The sequence below is a fragment of the Nipponia nippon genome, unplaced genomic scaffold (genome assembly GCF_047370975.1).
Source record: "Nipponia nippon isolate SJK-2023a ecotype South Korea unplaced genomic scaffold, ASM4737097v1 scaffold_3, whole genome shotgun sequence".
Lineage (NCBI taxonomy): Eukaryota > Metazoa > Chordata > Aves > Pelecaniformes > Threskiornithidae > Nipponia > Nipponia nippon.
In genome coordinates, this window is record NW_028262347.1 from 48403008 (window position 1) to 48420793 (window position 17786).

General features: G+C 46.8%; 1 protein-coding gene across 1 annotated transcript; it reads right to left on the reverse strand.

Annotated features, from left to right (window-relative positions):
* Positions 1–4670: 4670 nt before the first annotated feature.
* LOC104011691 (uncharacterized protein C12orf50 homolog) lies at positions 4671–16365 on the reverse strand. Its single transcript, XM_087763988.1, has 15 exons — positions 15952–16365; positions 14741–14908; positions 13718–13795; positions 13512–13625; positions 12331–12438; positions 11904–12101; positions 10932–11045; positions 9751–9858; positions 9324–9521; positions 8352–8465; positions 7171–7278; positions 6744–6941; positions 6110–6199; positions 5467–5558; positions 4671–4860 (listed from the first exon to the last, which is right to left on the reverse strand). The coding sequence occupies exons 1-15, from the start codon at positions 16175–16177 to the stop codon at positions 4801–4803; spliced, it is 1974 nt and encodes a 657-aa protein (XP_087620114.1). The 5' UTR covers positions 16178–16365; the 3' UTR covers positions 4671–4800.
* Positions 16366–17786: the final 1421 nt, after the last annotated feature.

A 17786-nucleotide genomic window follows, 5' to 3' on the forward strand; every position in this document is an offset into this window, starting at 1 on the left:
AAACCACTCTGCAATCTACAGCATTTACCTGTGCATAGTGGGAATAGAAATGGGAATAGCTGTCACTCCCAGCTGCGGCCATTTTCACCTCCTGTGCTTCTCCACTCTCTTAACGCTGGCAGAACATACAGGAAAACGTTAAAGCTATCAACGTTCAGGCAAATTGTAATCTTATCCTGAAAGCGGGAGTTTTCTTTCAAAAACTGGACCTTCAGAACCTTAGCTCTGCTGCTTTTTTGAAACAAAACTCCCACAGACAGCAAAATACGCTTGAACGAAGGAGGTGGTACCTTCTCCAGCCTTGCTGAACCGACGAAGGCAGTTGCTAGCCGGTATAGAATGTTACCTTTCCACGGTTGCCAACCGCTCCTCCAGCTGGTGACATCAGCGTGATGGCGCTGCGTGGCCTGTCCAGCTTGAACATCTTCCTTTGTCTGCATTGCTTCAGAGTGAAGTACGGGAAATCGGACCGTTGCAAAGAGTCTCCCATTCCGGTGTTTCTTTAACGTAACATGGACCGAACCCATTTGGCGGGGCTCAGTACCCAGCTTCTTGCCGTGGGACCTGTGGCCTTAGAAACAAAGCTTTGGCACCACAAAGACAAACCTTGTTCGTTGACTCTTTGTAACCAAAACCCTCGTGCCCAATGTTTTTCTTACTGGACCTCTTTCTTTGGATGGGGAAACTTGCTGCTTCCCACTAGTGCACTCTTAGCTGTTAACTGCTTGCGTTGTTGGGGTTCATTGCTTCTGCGTGCTTCCAGGACGCCCGCTGCCACAGCTAAAGCAGACAGAAGAGCGTACACTTGTGTCCCTAATTAACACCTCTGTTCTCATGCAGGTCCTAGGCTGCCTCTGAACAAAAAATACCTAGGGGGGAGATGAAGTTGCGGTCCTGGAAGATGGCGGGGCGAGCTGCTCTCCCCAGGACATGGGGTCACATTTACAACACGGAGTGACAACGGCAAAGGAGAATACCTCGTGCCTGAGCACCGGGGCTTTGGCCCGGGAATAAAGTGATTTCTACGGGAAGGACTTCACCTAAGTACAGAAGGAAACCGCTGGCTGGGCTCAAGGTGGGGAGTGCTGGCGAGAGCTGTGAACAGAGAAAGGCTGTGAAAAGGCTCCCACAGTTCCGTAAGCCCTACGACTGAGTGGGGCACAGAGGGGAAGGAAAATTCAGGAGGGCAGATGAGAGCCTTTGGAAGAAAGTGGGAACACCGCCAAGAGCTATCCGAAGAGGGGCTCTTTGCAGCTGTATAGCTGTGCCTAAATGAGGCACAGAAGAAGGTCTGGTCAGGAAGAATGAATTCTGTATTGGGCTTGCGTGGCCAGGTTTTGGTAGCGGCGGGGGCTACGGGGGTGGCTTCTGTGAGAAGCTGCCGGAAGCTTCCCCCGTGTCCCATAGAGCCAACGCCAGCCGGCTCCTAGACGGACCCGCCGCTGGGCAAGGCCGAGCCCATCAGCGACGGTGGTAGCGCCTCTGTGATAACGTCTGTAAGAAGGGGAAAAGACTGCTGGGCAACAGGAGCCGGAGAGAGGAGTGAGAATATGTGAGAGGAAGGAACAGCTCTGCAGACACCAAGGTCAGTGAAGAAGGAGGGGGAGGAGGTGCTGCAGGCACCGGAGCCGAGATTGCCCCGCAGCCCGTGGTGAAGACGATGGTGAGGCAGGCTGTCCCCCTGCAGCCCATGGAGGTCCATGGTGGAGCAGCGTGGAGGACAGCACGCCGCAGCAGGTGGATGCCCGAAGGAGGCTGTGACCCCGTGGAGAGCCTGCGCTGGAGCAGGCTCCTGGCAGGACCCTTGGACCCCTGGAGACCGAGGAGCCCAGGCTGGAGCAGGGGAAGAGGGCGAGGAGTCCTCCCCCTGAGGAGGGAGGCGCGGCAGAGACCACATGTGATGAGTTGACCGCAAGCCCCCTTCCCCGTCCCCCTGCGCGGCTCCCAGGGGAGGAGGTGGAGGAGAAGCAGGAGTGAACTTGAGCCCGGGAAGAAGGGAGGGGTGGCGGGAAGGTGTTCTAAGATTTAGGTTTTATTTCCCAGTACCCTGCTGGGATGTGATTGGTAATAAAGCCAGTGAACTTCCCCGAGCCGAGTGTGTTTTGCCCGTGGCGGTGAGGGGCGAGCGATCTGTCCCCGTCCTTCTCTGGGCCCAGGAGCCTTTCGCGGTGTTTCCTCTCCCCTGCCCAGCTGAGGAGGGCAGTGACAGAGCGGCTTTGGTGGGCACCTGGCGTCCAGCCGCGGCCAGGCCCCCACCGACCCAGAGGCTGCGCAGCGAGGCAGAGAGCCTGGGTGAGAAAAGGAGGCCGCTGCCCTGAGGGAGGCAGGAGGAGACCCAGAGAGGCCCCCACCCGCTGGGGACAGGGCCCCCAGGCCCGGGCGTGTGGCACCCTGGAGAGCAGAACAGGCAGCCTGAGGAAAGGCTGCCGGCCCGGGGGAAGGGCAGCGCCGACGGCTGGCGGCCGCCTCAGCCCGGCGCCGAGCACAGCTGGGGCGGCCCGGCCCGGCCCGGCCCGGCCCCGCCAGGCCGGGAGCCGCCGCTGTGGGCAGCGGAGCTGCCCCAGGCCCGCGGCCGGGCTGGGCGTCGGAGAGCGGCGGAGCCGCCGCCTGGCTGAGGGCTGCTGGCGAGAGGCGACCGCGGCCCGGCCCGCCGTCCCCGGCACACAGGTGCGTCGCGGGGCTGCTGGCGGGCGGCCGGGGCCGGCGGCGGGAGGGGGCGGCCGGGGCCATGAGGCGCCGTGGCGCGGCGCAGCGGCAGGTTCCGTGGTCTGTTCGTGACCGAGGTGAAGGAGGAGCCGTCGGCCAAGCGGGAGCGCCAGGTGGCCGGGGCGGCACGGGGCCGGGCCGGGGGCAGGCGGGGCCGCAGTCCCCGCGGCGGGGCCGTGGCCGTGGCCGTGGCCGTGGCCGTGGCCGGTCCCCGTGCCCGGGGGAGTCGCTGGGCCGCGGGGAGGGGGACAGCCGAGAGGTTTCGGTGCAGCTCTTGAGCGCAGTGCGCGGTCGAGGTGTCCCTAGGGCTCCCCCCTGAAATGCGGGCCAGAAAGGTCGTTTGGGTGCCGTTTTGGCTCTGTCCCAGGCTTTTCCTGCCAGGTGCATCCAGGTGCTCACCCTGGCGGTGTGTTTGCTTTTGCTCAGTGTGGGCAACAGTCGTGGCGAGGAAGGAGGCCGCTCCAAGGTGGTCGTGCTGGCGGCCTGTGGAAAAGCATCCTGAAAACTCAGCTTGTCTCTCTCTCTCTCTCTCTCTCTGGGTTTTTGGTTTTGGTTTGGTTTTGTCTTTTTTTGTGATCGAAGGCGTATCAGGCTTCTGACAGAAGAATTCATTTGAGGCTGGATATAGGTGTGGAATACTTGCCAAGGGGCAAGTAATGGAGGCCAATCAAAGTTTGTTGTCCCCGAGATGTCGGGACAGATTGGGGTGGCATTCACCTGTCCAGCTGTAGCCCTCCCCCAACTCGCGTTTCCCGGTTTTAGTAGCAGCACCTACTGCTGTCTGTTGGCTGCCCAGAGAACTGGAATGCGTCTGGGTGACTTTCTCCCGCTGGTGTTTGACTTCTGGGTGGAAGAGCGGGAAGGATTGCCAAACCATCAGCAACTGAATTGTTGGGCGCTCAGTGCCAACACCATCTTGATAATGGTGGTGGAAGGGTACCTCCCCGTGCTGGTTTTGTCTGGGATAGAGTTAATCATCTCCATAGTGGGTGCTATGGGGCTGTGCTGCTTTGGATTTGTGCTGAAAACGGTGTTGCTAACACAGGGACGCTTTTGTTACTGCTGAGCAGCGCTCCCACAGCGTCAAGGCCTTTGCTGCTTCTCACCCCACCCCACCAGCGAGTAGGCTGGGGGTGCCCAAGAAGCTGGGAGGGGACACGGGCGGGACAGCTGTCCCCAGCTGAGCGAAGGGGTGTTCCGCACCGTAGGACGTCGTGCTCAGCAATAAAAAGCTGGGGACAGAAGGAGGAAGGGGGGAGGTTTGGAGTGATGGCGTTTGTCTTCCCAAGTCAGGCGTGATGGAGCCCTGCTTTCCTGGAGGTGGCAGACAGGCGTACAGTGCGATTCCTGCTGAAAAGGTGGACGGAGCCTGCTGTTGCGTGACTACCTATAAGGGTAATGAGGAAGACCCACATGCAGATTTCTCATGCTGACTAGAAGCCCTGTTTTACTTGCTTTTCACTTTTATGAAGTGAAGTCCGCGCCACACGGACACGTCCTTTAAATACGTGCAGGGACGGGGACTCCACCACTTCCCTGGGCAGCCCGTTCCAGGGCTCGACAACCCTTTTGGGGAGGAAGTTTTTCCTCATACGCAATCTAAACCTCCCCTGGCGCAGCTTGAGGCCGTTTCCTCTCGTCCTGTCACGTGTTACCTGGGAGAAGAGCCCGACCCCCACCTGGCTCCAACCTCCTTGCAGGTAGTTGTGGAGAGGGGTAAGGTCTCCCCTCAGCCTCCTTCTCTCCAGGCAGCAACCCCGTTCCAAACAACCCCCCTTCCCTCAGCCGCAGCAGGGCACAGCCCAGCACAGCCTGCGCCTGCTCAGGCTACCTGTGCTGTGGATAATGTAGGTAAAATAGATAATGTAGATAAAATAGAATACCTCTTTATTTGTATTAGGTACATTTATCGTACACTTACGAACATACAAACGCTAGTTTTAAACACAAATGCCCATTTTTACCAGTTTCAAAATGCTACAGCGTCCTTCCTACATCTTAGTTTTGGAATATGCAATTTTATCATCTTCCGATCTCCAGTTGATAAAGCTAAACTGAAATAAGGACATTTTCTTGTCAATTGACGCGCCGGCTTCATCTCCTGTCTACATATCGTTCTCCTTTTCTGTTCACTTCCGTGCCTTCCTGGCTCTGCTGCCAAAACAGATGTACAGACCGTTGTGTGCATAATTTAGTAGAGTGAAACTATATGCTCTTTCAGAAACATCTTAAGAAGTAAGCTTTCAAGACGAGACACAAGACAGAGGTTCTCATCTCTGCTTTCAAGACAGCTGTAAAATGTCTTAGTGGTCCTTAGGGTATCTTGTGAATGTTTGGTAGCCTGGGTCCTTTTCTGAATTGGGACCTGGGCTGATCATCGTTCAGCTATGGCAGGTGCTTCACGAGGAATCCACCAGAGAGACGCAGAGATCACACTCACATGGTCCCTGCTGTGCTTTGGCCAGTGCTACAAGCCAAAACCCGCTTCTTGCAGCTCCTCGCTTTACAGGCGGGAGCATGGTTTGCTTTCCTATCAGTAGTACTGTGACAAATTAGGAATCATGGGTTAGTTAGGCAAAATGACACGTCTGCAAACAAATGGAACTATTAACTGCCCTTTCAGACTGCTCAGCGTTGCTTAGAATCTTGCGGGTTTTGGTTGGGGAAGTTTTAAGGGCAAGTTTACATTTTCTAGGTGGGCAGAGACGTGTCCCTCTGACTGAAAAGACTGAGTTGTAAAAATTTCTGTCAGACAGTTACCTGAATGGTTGTTTTAAACCTGGAGAACGTTTTTGCACGTGGATTTCTTTTCCTCCAAGTTGGTGCACTGTAAGATCCTGAAGTATGTTTGTCTACAGGAAAAGCATATACATTGTCTCTTAATTTCAGCTACAATTTCCGGAGAGACTCTCTGAGCCTGACATGGGAATTAAATATTACATGAGCTGAAGTGTCAAGGAATGCATCAGGTGAATCATAGCTCATCATCTGAAATACAAGCTAGTGTTAAATACAGACTTTCTCTCTGGTACTTCAAAGATCGTTGGTAATCTTGTGGAGTGTCCGTCGCGCTCCCAGGATCTTCCAAATGAGGCGATTCTGCCACGGACATCCTTGACTTGAACCAAGTGAACGTTCCCGTGTTGAAAATCTTCCCACAGGCATCAGTTGCTTTTAGATTAAACAAACCCATACTGCAGTCTGCTTTTTTGTCTCTGCTTGTGAAAGCAGCAGAGTGTGCTGCCTAATGACTAACCACCTTCTGTAAATTTTGGTTCAAAGTCATTATAATTAATAGTCTGGTTTTCTGTTCATTCCAGCTTAATTCCGTAAATTCAAACTATTTGTTTAACTAATAATAATCCTAAAATTTTCAGTTTATACACAACATGTGAACTATTACCATAGTTTTCCGTCTGGGTCCCAAATCTCCTATTTGTGTTGAGCCGATTCTTTTGTTCGGAGCATTTCCCGCCATATGGCTCAGGTCCTGCTGAAAAGAAAGGTAGCGAAAACGTAACGGTCGTTCTGATGACAAAAATGCTGATCACCTATTTTTTTTTTTTTTTAAGCAATCTATCCTTTTTCAGCCTGGCAATTTGATAAGATGTGTTCTTCAGAACGAAAAAACCCACAACTCTTTGTGCCCGAGATGAAGCAGTGATGTTGGGATTCATTTCACTTAGTTTTATGCATCTGCAAGTAGGAGTTACTCTGCCTGAAGGAGGTTCCTTTTATTGGAAATTAAGGCAGGGAGGCACCTCAGGATGGAGACTGAATCCAGTTTAAGAGAGGTGACTGAAACTGGCAAGATGAAATCGCTTTCTTAACTGCTGATTACTTAAATGCTTTACTACTAAATTTCTTGCTGAAGTTCTGCAATCTACTTGTGCAAATTATGCTGGACCAAATTTACTCTTGCCCCTATTTAGGCATCAGCAACTTAATATTCACCTGCAGGGACAAAACCGAAAGCAGCACAACACAGACAGGTAAATTTGAGGCATTGGAAGAATCCTGTGTAAGCAGGAACCCACCTGTCGATCCATTGAACTTTGGTTCCTGGGTGACGGTACGGTAGACTACATATGCTGATCTTTGAGGTTCTGAAGAATCGAAATAAGTCTTTCTTCCAGTTTCCCTCACGTAAGGCATAGAAAGAGCAGTTTCTTCATCCTTACTTTGACCCCTGTGTTGGTAACTTGGTTTTACTTTGGGCTCTGAAGTGTGAATTCCTAAAAGTGAAAAAGCAAACAAAAATGTTGTGCTGTTACTCCAAATTTGTCCTACTGCAGGAGACTGGAGGCTGGAAGACAAGGTTAAAAAAATGTTCTTTGTGGATAGTCCAATCCAGATCGGGATTGTCCGTATTTGCCACTAAGAACAGAAATCAGCTAGGTGGTGCTAAATCACCGAGCAGTTGAGTAAATAAAAGTGAATAAGCCAAGGGTTTTCTCAAAATACCTTTGCCTGTTCCTGTAGTAGGTGAATTTCTTGGCTTCTCAGAAATCCGTTTCTCTTCCTTTGCTTCTTTACCGTGATGGTTCTTTACCAGCTCAGTCTGGTTTGTTTCTGAGGGATTAAAATAGCACATATTTACTGTTTTATAAAAGCTCGCAAAATTTTCTGATCCAAAAATGCGGTGGTGTTTTGAAAACCTAATCTCCCACTTCATACACAGGTCTTCTTGGGTGGAACATGGTTTTACGTGTTAATTATTCTAAAAGTATCATTCCTCAAAAGGAAAGTGGCTGTATTCCTTCTAGCAGAGTTCGTGGTCACAAAATCTTGAAAGCAACCTCCAAAACTGACTGATAAACACAAAGACCAAGGCTACTTTGAACTTGTACAGTTGCTGTGAGCAGGTCTGGCTCCAAAGGCTTCTCATTATGAATTAGAAAATCTTCATGAATACTGTATTTAGGGTTTACAGTTTAAAAGTACAAACGTTTGCTTGAATCCACATACACATTCGTAATTCCTGAGAATGAAAAGTTGCGTGCAATGTATGTGTGCGTTCACAGGGGGAAGAAGTAAGTCCTTCTGGGAAGTCAAAGTGTAGCATCGAAATGGGAACGCAGTGCAAAGGGACTCGGAGGCACAGGGTGACAGACACCTTGTGAGCTCGGAGTGTGTGTCGTTACAAGAGAACTCAGTTAGCAACAGAACAGGAACCGTGATATGGTCCAGTCTACCGGTGCTTGTTTCTCATCCCTTGCACATGAGGTATGCTTTGCCTCTGTCTCAGTTGTATCAGTTCAGCTGTGTGTTGCCCTGCAAGCTGAACAACTAAAATGAGGTGGCATAAAAAATAGCTTCAATTTATAAAAGGATTATTTTAATCCTCAGGCACTTCAGTGATACAGTTTAGAGCATGGGCCTGCAAATAGTTTTAACAGCTGAACTGGCATGGCTGACGTAGTGACAAACAGCCTTGCAGAAATGCCATTGAATGGCTGGAGATTCAACCTTCCTATAGCAGCTTTACCTCCGATGTCAGCACACCTAGTAGCTAAGGCTGTTCTACTCTATGCATGTCCTTTTTATAACTCCACAGAACCATTTATTTTCTATGCAATAGTTTCTCCCTATAGCAGTAATTTAAAAAGTGGCAAACATTGTCCAAGCAGATGAAAAGTACTTGCCTTTCTGCACGTCTCGCTCGGTAGCTTCCAAGGGTAATGGCTCATTTTCCCGAGGTGAAGACACAGTTGTGGTTGATTGGTGTTCGTGAGGGTACTGAATCCTGTAATACTCTCCTAAACATACCCCAAGAGGGAAAAAAAAACCCCAGAGTTTCCTATATTGGCAGCATTGCCATTTAGGAAAGAGTGACCAATGTCATATTTACCAGATTTGTAGCATATGTCCTTTATTGCTCTTTCCTCTTCAACATCTGCAGCAGTCTTAGGCACCCAATTGGAAACATCTGTAGGAAGTATTTTTAAAAGATTACTAGAGAGTTGTACAAAGACGTTCAACAATTCTTAATAATCAAATACCTGAATGAATTTCATTTTGGTCACGATTTGTTTTTTTTTGCTGGCTGCGACCTCTGCTTCTGGACAGAAAAATGATTCCTTAACAGCAGGTATTTCCAAGTGCAACGTGCTGATGACAAAAATGCTGATCACCTATTTTTTTTTTTTAAGCAATCTATCCTTTTTCAGCCTGGCAATTTGATAAGATGTGTTCTTCAGAACGAAAAAACCCACAACTCTTTGTGCCCGAGATGAAGCAGTGATGTTGGGATTCATTTCACTTAGTTTTATGCATCTGCAAGTAGGGGTTACTCTGCCTGAAGGAGGTTCCTTTTATTGGAAATTAAGGCAGGGAGGCACCTCAGGATGGAGACTGAATCCAGTTTAAGAGAGGTGACTGAAACTGGCAAGATGAAATCGCTTTCTTAACTGCTGATTACTTAAATGCTTTACTACTAAATTTCTTGCTGAAGTTCTGCAATCTACTTGTGCAAATTATGCTGGACCAAATTTACTCTTGCCCCTATTTAGGCATCAGCAACTTAATATTCACCTGCAGGGACAAAACCGAAAGCAGCACAACACAGACAGGTAAATTTGAGGCATTGGAAGAATCCTGTGTAAGCAGGAACCCACCTGTCGATCCATTGAACTTTGGTTCCTGGGTGACGGTACGGTAGACTACATATGCTGATCTTTGAGGTCCTGAAGAATCGAAATAAGTCTTTCTTCCAGTTTCCCTCACGTAAGGCATAGAAAGAGCAGTTTCTTCATCCTTACTTTGACCCCTGTGTTGGTAACTTGGTTTTACTTTGGGCTCTGAAGTGTGAATTCCTAAAAGTGAAAAAGCAAACAAAAATGTTGTGCTGTTACTCCAAATTTGTCCTACTGCAGGAGACTGGAGGCTGGAAGACAAGGTTAAAAAAATGTTCTTTGTGGATAGTCCAATCCAGATCGGGATTGTCCGTATTTGCCACTAAGAACAGAAATCAGCTAGGTGGTGCTAAATCACCGAGCAGTTGAGTAAATAAAAGTGAATAAGCCAAGGGTTTTCTCAAAATACCTTTGCCTGTTCCTGTAGTAGGTGAATTTCTTGGCTTCTCAGAAATCCATTTCTCTTCCTTTGCTTCTTTACCGTGATGGTTCTTTACCAGCTCAGTCTGGTTTGTTTCTGAGGGATTAAAATAGCACATATTTACTGTTTTATAAAAGCTCGCAAAATTTTCTGATCCAAAAATGCGGTGGTGTTTTGAAAACCTAATCTCCCACTTCATACACAGGTCTTCTTGGGTGGAACATGGTTTTACGTGTTAATTATTCTAAAAGTATCATTCCTCAAAAGGAAAGTGGCTGTATTCCTTCTAGCAGAGTTCGTGGTCACAAAATCTTGAAAGCAACCTCCAAAACTGACTGATAAACACAAAGACCAAGGCTACTTTGAACTTGTACAGTTGCTGTGAGCAGGTCTGGCTCCAAAGGCTTCTCATTATGAATTAGAAAATCTTCATGAATACTGTATTTAGGGTTTACAGTTTAAAAGTACAAACGTTTGCTTGAATCCACATACACATTCGTAATTCCTGAGAATGAAAAGTTGCGTGCAATGTATGTGTGCGTTCACAGGGGGAAGAAGTAAGTCCTTCTGGGAAGTCAAAGTGTAGCATCGAAATGGGAACGCAATGCAAAGGGACTCGGAGGCACAGGGTGACAGACACCTTGTGAGCTCGGAGTGTGTGTCGTTACAAGAGAACTCAGTTAGCAACAGAACAGGAACCGTGATATGGTCCAGTCTACCGGTGCTTGTTTCTCATCCCTTGCACATGAGGTATGCTTTGCCTCTGTCTCAGTTGTATCAGTTCAGCTGTGTGTTGCCCTGCAAGCTGAACAACTAAAATGAGGTGGCATAAAAAATAGCTTCAATTTATAAAAGGATTATTTTAATCCTCAGGCACTTCAGTGATACAGTTTAGAGCATGGGCCTGCAAATAGTTTTAACAGCTGAACTGGCATGGCTGACGTAGTGACAAACAGCCTTGCAGAAATGCCATTGAATGGCTGGAGATTCAACCTTCCTATAGCAGCTTTACCTCCGATGTCAGCACACCTAGTAGCTAAGGCTGTTCTACTCTATGCATGTCCTTTTTATAACTCCACAGAACCATTTATTTTCTATGCAATAGTTTCTCCCTATAGCAGTAATTTAAAAAGTGGCAAACATTGTCCAAGCAGATGAAAAGTACTTGCCTTTCTGCACGTCTCGCTCGGTAGCTTCCAAGGGTAATGGCTCATTTTCCCGAGGTGAAGACACAGTTGTGGTTGATTGGTGTTCGTGAGGGTACTGAATCCTGTAATACTCTCCTAAACATACCCCAAGAGGGAAAAAAAAACCCCAGAGTTTCCTATATTGGCAGCATTGCCATTTAGGAAAGAGTGACCAATGTCATATTTACCAGATTTGTAGCATATGTCCTTTATTGCTCTTTCCTCTTCAACATCTGCAGCAGTCTTAGGCACCCAATTGGAAACATCTGTAGGAAGTATTTTTAAAAGATTACTAGAGAGTTGTACAAAGACGTTCAACAATTCTTAATAATCAAATACCTGAATGAATTTCATTTTGGTCACGATTTGTTTTTTTTTGCTGGCTGCGACCTCTGCTTCTGGACAGAAAAATGATTCCTTAACAGCAGGTATTTCCAAGTGCAACGTGCTGATGACAAAAATGCTGATCACCTATTTTTTTTTTTTAAGCAATCTATCCTTTTTCAGCCTGGCAATTTGATAAGATGTGTTCTTCAGAACGAAAAAACCCACAACTCTTTGTGCCCGAGATGAAGCAGTGATGTTGGGATTCATTTCACTTAGTTTTATGCATCTGCAAGTAGGGGTTACTCTGCCTGAAGGAGGTTCCTTTTATTGGAAATTAAGGCAGGGAGGCACCTCAGGATGGAGACTGAATCCAGTTTAAGAGAGGTGACTGAAACTGGCAAGATGAAATCGCTTTCTTAACTGCTGATTACTTAAATGCTTTACTACTAAATTTCTTGCTGAAGTTCTGCAATCTACTTGTGCAAATTATGCTGGACCAAATTTACTCTTGCCCCTATTTAGGCATCAGCAACTTAATATTCACCTGCAGGGACAAAACCGAAAGCAGCACAACACAGACAGGTAAATTTGAGGCATTGGAAGAATCCTGTGTAAGCAGGAACCCACCTGTCGATCCATTGAACTTTGGTTCCTGGGTGACGGTACGGTAGACTACATATGCTGATCTTTGAGGTCCTGAAGAATCGAAATAAGTCTTTCTTCCAGTTTCCCTCACGTAAGGCATAGAAAGAGCAGTTTCTTCATCCTTACTTTGACCCCTGTGTTGGTAACTTGGTTTTACTTTGGGCTCTGAAGTGTGAATTCCTAAAAGTGAAAAAGCAAACAAAAATGTTGTGCTGTTACTCCAAATTTGTCCTACTGCAGGAGACTGGAGGCTGGAAGACAAGGTTAAAAAAATGTTCTTTGTGGATAGTCCAATCCAGATCGGGATTGTCCGTATTTGCCACTAAGAACAGAAATCAGCTAGGTGGTGCTAAATCACCGAGCAGTTGAGTAAATAAAAGTGAATAAGCCAAGGGTTTTCTCAAAATACCTTTGCCTGTTCCTGTAGTAGGTGAATTTCTTGGCTTCTCAGAAATCCATTTCTCTTCCTTTGCTTCTTTACCGTGATGGTTCTTTACCAGCTCAGTCTGGTTTGTTTCTGAGGGATTAAAATAGCACATATTTACTGTTTTATAAAAGCTCGCAAAATTTTCTGATCCAAAAATGCGGTGGTGTTTTGAAAACCTAATCTCCCACTTCATACACAGGTCTTCTTGGGTGGAACATGGTTTTACGTGTTAATTATTCTAAAAGTATCATTCCTCAAAAGGAAAGTGGCTGTATTCCTTCTAGCAGAGTTCGTGGTCACAAAATCTTGAAAGCAACCTCCAAAACTGACTGATAAACACAAAGACCAAGGCTACTTTGAACTTGTACAGTTGCTGTGAGCAGGTCTGGCTCCAAAGGCTTCTCATTATGAATTAGAAAATCTTCATGAATACTGTATTTAGGGTTTACAGTTTAAAAGTACAAACGTTTGCTTGAATCCACATACACATTCGTAATTCCTGAGAATGAAAAGTTGCGTGCAATGTATGTGTGCGTTCACAGGGGGAAGAAGTAAGTCCTTCTGGGAAGTCAAAGTGTAGCATCGAAATGGGAACGCAATGCAAAGGGACTCGGAGGCACAGGGTGACAGACACCTTGTGAGCTCGGAGTGTGTGTCGTTACAAGAGAACTCAGTTAGCAACAGAACAGGAACCGTGATATGGTCCAGTCTACCGGTGCTTGTTTCTCATCCCTTGCACATGAGGTATGCTTTGCCTCTGTCTCAGTTGTATCAGTTCAGCTGTGTGTTGCCCTGCAAGCTGAACAACTAAAATGAGGTGGCATAAAAAATAGCTTCAATTTATAAAAGGATTATTTTAATCCTCAGGCACTTCAGTGATACAGTTTAGAGCATGGGCCTGCAAATAGTTTTAACAGCTGAACTGGCATGGCTGACGTAGTGACAAACAGCCTTGCAGAAATGCCATTGAATGGCTGGAGATTCAACCTTCCTATAGCAGCTTTACCTCCGATGTCAGCACACCTAGTAGCTAAGGCTGTTCTACTCTATGCATGTCCTTTTTATAACTCCACAGAACCATTTATTTTCTATGCAATAGTTTCTCCCTATAGCAGTAATTTAAAAAGTGGCAAACATTGTCCAAGCAGATGAAAAGTACTTGCCTTTCTGCACGTCTCGCTCGGTAGCTTCCAAGGGTAATGGCTCATTTTCCCGAGGTGAAGACACAGTTGTGGTTGATTGGTGTTCGTGAGGGTACTGAATCCTGTAATACTCTCCTAAACATACCCCAAGAGGGAAAAAAAAACCCCAGAGTTTCCTATATTGGCAGCATTGCCATTTAGGAAAGAGTGACCAATGTCATATTTACCAGATTTGTAGCATATGTCCTTTATTGCTCTTTCCTCTTCAACATCTGCAGCAGTCTTAGGCACCCAATTGGAAACATCTGTAGGAAGTATTTTTAGAGGATTACTAGAGAGTTGTACAAAGACGTTCAACAATTCTTAATAATCAAATACCAGAATGAATTTCATTTTGGTCACGATTTGTTTTTTTCTGCTGACTGTGTCCGAAACATCTTCAGTCCTCATTTTCAAAATAATCCTGCCTTTACACTCAAAAGGAAATCTTGCGATTAACCGTGTGATCAGGGAGTGGTTGTCACAAAACCCCTGCCCAAAGTTACTGTCCTGCAACGTCTGCCGGCAGAGCTGGTGAAGTGAGTGCTCCTTACCTGTCTCAGTGAAGGCTAACTAAGATTAGCCAAGCCCTGCTGTTTCTAGTTTTGAGATGAATGTGGCTTCCTCAGACTGAAACCGAGTTGGGAAGCACTAACAGGCAGCCCTGCCAGCCAACCTGAAGGGCAGGGGGAAAGTGAAAAGCAGCTTGGGGCTGCCTGAGAACTAGCAGAGTAATTTGCGGAGTGCACGCATGAGAGTAGGTCGTTCCCTCACTTTCACTCTGCGGGAATGTGCAATTGCTTCCTTCCCTGTGAATCTCTCATCTCTAAGTGACATACCTTCACTAGTTTAACTACATTTAAAAAAAAAAAAAAGTATTTGTACGTGTACACATGCAGTTAAACCAGCGCAGAGTGTTGTATGGATTCTCTTTGCTAGATTTAAGGATAACTTTCTGTAATAAAACGAGACTGCCTAGAGAGTTTTGGAAATCAGTGGAACAAATTACTTAAGCTGAAGTCACACCACTATCGTTCCTAAACAATCCTGTGAGTTCGCCTTCAGTGACCAGTGTGTACAGCCCCTGTTCAAAAGCTTGTTTGCAGAAGAGAAGTGCCTCCTCAACTCGTAATTTCGTCCCCGAATTTTGAGCAATTTTGGAATCGAAACCCATGCTACTGCCTTGTAAAAGAAAGAAAAAAACTCTTTACGAGTCTCTTCATCCTGCTCCGTATCATCCTCTTCATCCTCTTCGTCGTTGAGGTTTATGATCAGTGGAGGGTGAATTGGTCTTAAAATAGTCTCCTGAGTTCTGAGTGGTTCTTGACGATGGGCTGGATGCAGAATCCCTTCTTGGACACCCTGTTGTAATGGGGCATCTGCAGAAAAGAACGTGATCTTGATTTTGTTTGGAGGGAACTAGATATCGAATCCAAGCTCAGACCAGCAGGTGTAGTTTTGAAATCCTTATCATACTGAAGGACTCGTTACATAGACAGATTGTGCCTTTTAGGCAAAATACTTTAATTTAAAATAATAATAATTTACACTTAATTAGAAGAAAATCAGAAAAGACAGTCTTTTCCTCAGGCATTTCTATCTCCCCATAATGTCTGCAGCAAAACGGTTTCAGCACTGGGATAGCATTTTCTGAGCGCCAGGAAATGCAAGGGACTGAAAATAAACATGGTGAAAAATGGTGGGTCCATTTGTATTGTTGAAGCCGACCAATTTGCAGCTATAGATACAACCCGGATTCTGTGCATTCTATCAGAAGTATTGAAGCGGGCTATGTTTTGCAGTTTGAAAGCGAGAAGGTGAAGCACGGGCATTTTCTTTTATTCCAGGTGTTGTTAGTTGTGTGCATCTCTTGCTTGCCTACGAGCAGCATGCGTATCATCTTAAACCCATTTCAGTACCACTCCTGCAGATGGGATTTGTTGTATCTCATGCAAGAGAAAGTAAGGTGCAACACTTTAGCTTGATAGAGCCTTTTTCAGTGTCCCGACTAGGATATTATTAGCTCTGCGGAGTGTAAGCCCAATCAAACTTAAATGAGTTTAACAAGATTTTGAAGTATTAAGCGGAATAAATGCAGTGTTGGTATTGGCAATGTTATTGTGGAGCACGCGGACTTTGAATTTGAATCCATGTAACGTGTTGTGCTCTATCAACAGATACTGCTACTAGTGGAAGGAGGATCCATAGCATGACAGCTCAAAACCCCCATATGGCCCCCCTATTCAAATGCCAGGGCAATTCCTTTCTGTGCCTTGAACTTGCTGGGAGAGCAGACCGTACCTGAGTGATTTGCCATGGTACAGTTCTCGACCTTAATAGATATTACGGGAGCGCTGGAAGGACGATTTTGTGTATTTACTTACGCTAAGGAACAAATTGTTGAGAAAGTATTGTTACTCACTGTTGCTAGGTGGCAAAAAAAGTCCATTTATATGACGAGGTTTGCTATGATGGAATGCGCAGCTGATCCTCATGCAGCCTATGGGTTGTGTTTCCCAGTAACAGCGGATGTTGCTGTACTTCTGCTGCAGGAGAAAACGGTTTTCAGATCTTGTAAAAAGAAGCAGAAAAAGGACCAAATGGATGAATAGGTGGTGCCCTGCTCTGCAGATTTTGTGGAACCACATTCTGATATTTTAGAACGTTTAAAGTTATCTTAAGCTCCAGATAACTCTAAAGTTGCCCCGAGCGAGCTCAGACAAATAGGAACTCGGGTTTATAGCCTGGCTATGACCTACATCCCAGCGGAGAGCTGCAAATGCCAGGTTGCCGGTTACTTTTTAACGCGTTTCTCTGTAATTTTTTAAAGGAAGACAAAGTCACACGTGAAAATATTGGAATATCACCCGGTTCCAGACATTAACAGCTGGGGCTAGGAGCAGCACCTCCAAAACACGCCGCTCTTGGACTGTAGTCAGTACCACTGGACCATCTGCCGAGACACGCTGGGGTCTGGAGCCGAGGTATCAACTTCTACCTTTACATAATAAACCTCCCTTTCAAGACGCATATATCAGGAAAATGAAGGCTACAAACCACTCTGCAATCTACAGCATTTACCTGTGCGTAGGGGGAATAGAAATGGGAATAGCTGTCACTCCCAGCTGCGGCCATTTTCACCTCCTGTGTTTCTCCTCCACTCTCTTAACGCTGGCAGAACATACAGGAAAACGTTAAAGCTATCAACGTTCAGGCAAATTGTAATCTTATCCTGAAAGCGGGAGTTTTCTTTCAAAAACTGGACCTTCAGAACCTTAGCTCTGCTGCTTTTTTGAAACAAAACTCCCACAGACAGCAAAATACGCTTGAACGAAGGAGGTGGTACCTTCTCCAGCCTTGCTGAACCGACGAAGGCAGTTGCTAGCCGGTATAGAATGTTACCTTTCCACGGTTGCCAACCGCTCCTCCAGCTGGTGACATCAGCGTGATGGCGCTGCGTGGCCTGTCCAGCTTGAACATCTTCCTTTGTCTGCATTGCTTCAGAGTGAAGTACGGGAAATCGGACCGTTGCAAAGAGTCTCCCATTCCGGTGTTTCTTTAACGTAACATGGACCGAACCCATTTGGCGGGGCTCAGTACCCAGCTTCTTGCCGTGGGACCTGTGGCCTTAGAAACAAAGCTTTGGCACCACAAAGACAAACCTTGTTCGTTGACTCTTTGTAACCAAAACCCTCGTGCCCAATGTTTTTCTTACTGGACCTCTTTCTTTGGATGGGGAAACTTGCTGCTTCCCACTAGTGCACTCTTAGCTGTTAACTGCTTGCGTTGTTGGGGTTCATTGCTTCTGCGTGCTTCCAGGACGCCCGCTGCCACAGCTAAAGCAGACAGAAGAGCGTACACTTGTGTCCCTAATTAACACCTCTGTTCTCATGCAGGTCCTAGGCTGCCTCTGAACAAAAAATACCTACTGAGTGAGATGAAGTTGCGGTCCTGGAAGATGGCGGGGCGAGCTGCTCTCCCCAGGACATGGGGTCACATTTACAACACGGAGTGACAACGGCAAAGGAGAATACCTCGTGCCTGAGCACCGGGGCTTTGGCCCGGGAATAAAGTGATTTCTACGGGAAGGACTTCACCTAAGTACAGAAGGAAACCGCTGGCTGGGCTCAAGGTGGGGAGTGCTGGCGAGAGCTGTGAACAGAGAAAGGCTGTGAAAAGGCTCCCACAGTTCCGTAAGCCCTACGACTGAGTGGGGCACAGAGGGGAAGGAAAATTCAGGAGGGCAGATGAGAGCCT

What these genes read in the sequence shown, in the direction of transcription:
- LOC104011691 (XM_087763988.1), bottom strand. Translation starts at nt 16,177, where the DNA reads ATGTGGTTCCACAAAATCTGCAGAGCAGGGCACCACCTATTCATCCAT. An exon ending in AAAGTTCAATGGATCGACAG is followed by an intron (nt 8,466 to 9,323) that starts GTGGGTTCCTGC and finishes GGGTATGTTTAG; the next exon opens with GAGAGTATTACAGGATTCAG. An exon ending in GACCCAGACGGAAAACTATG is followed by an intron (nt 5,559 to 6,109) that starts GTAATAGTTCAC and finishes CTTTTCCTGTAG; the next exon opens with ACAAACATACTTCAGGATCT.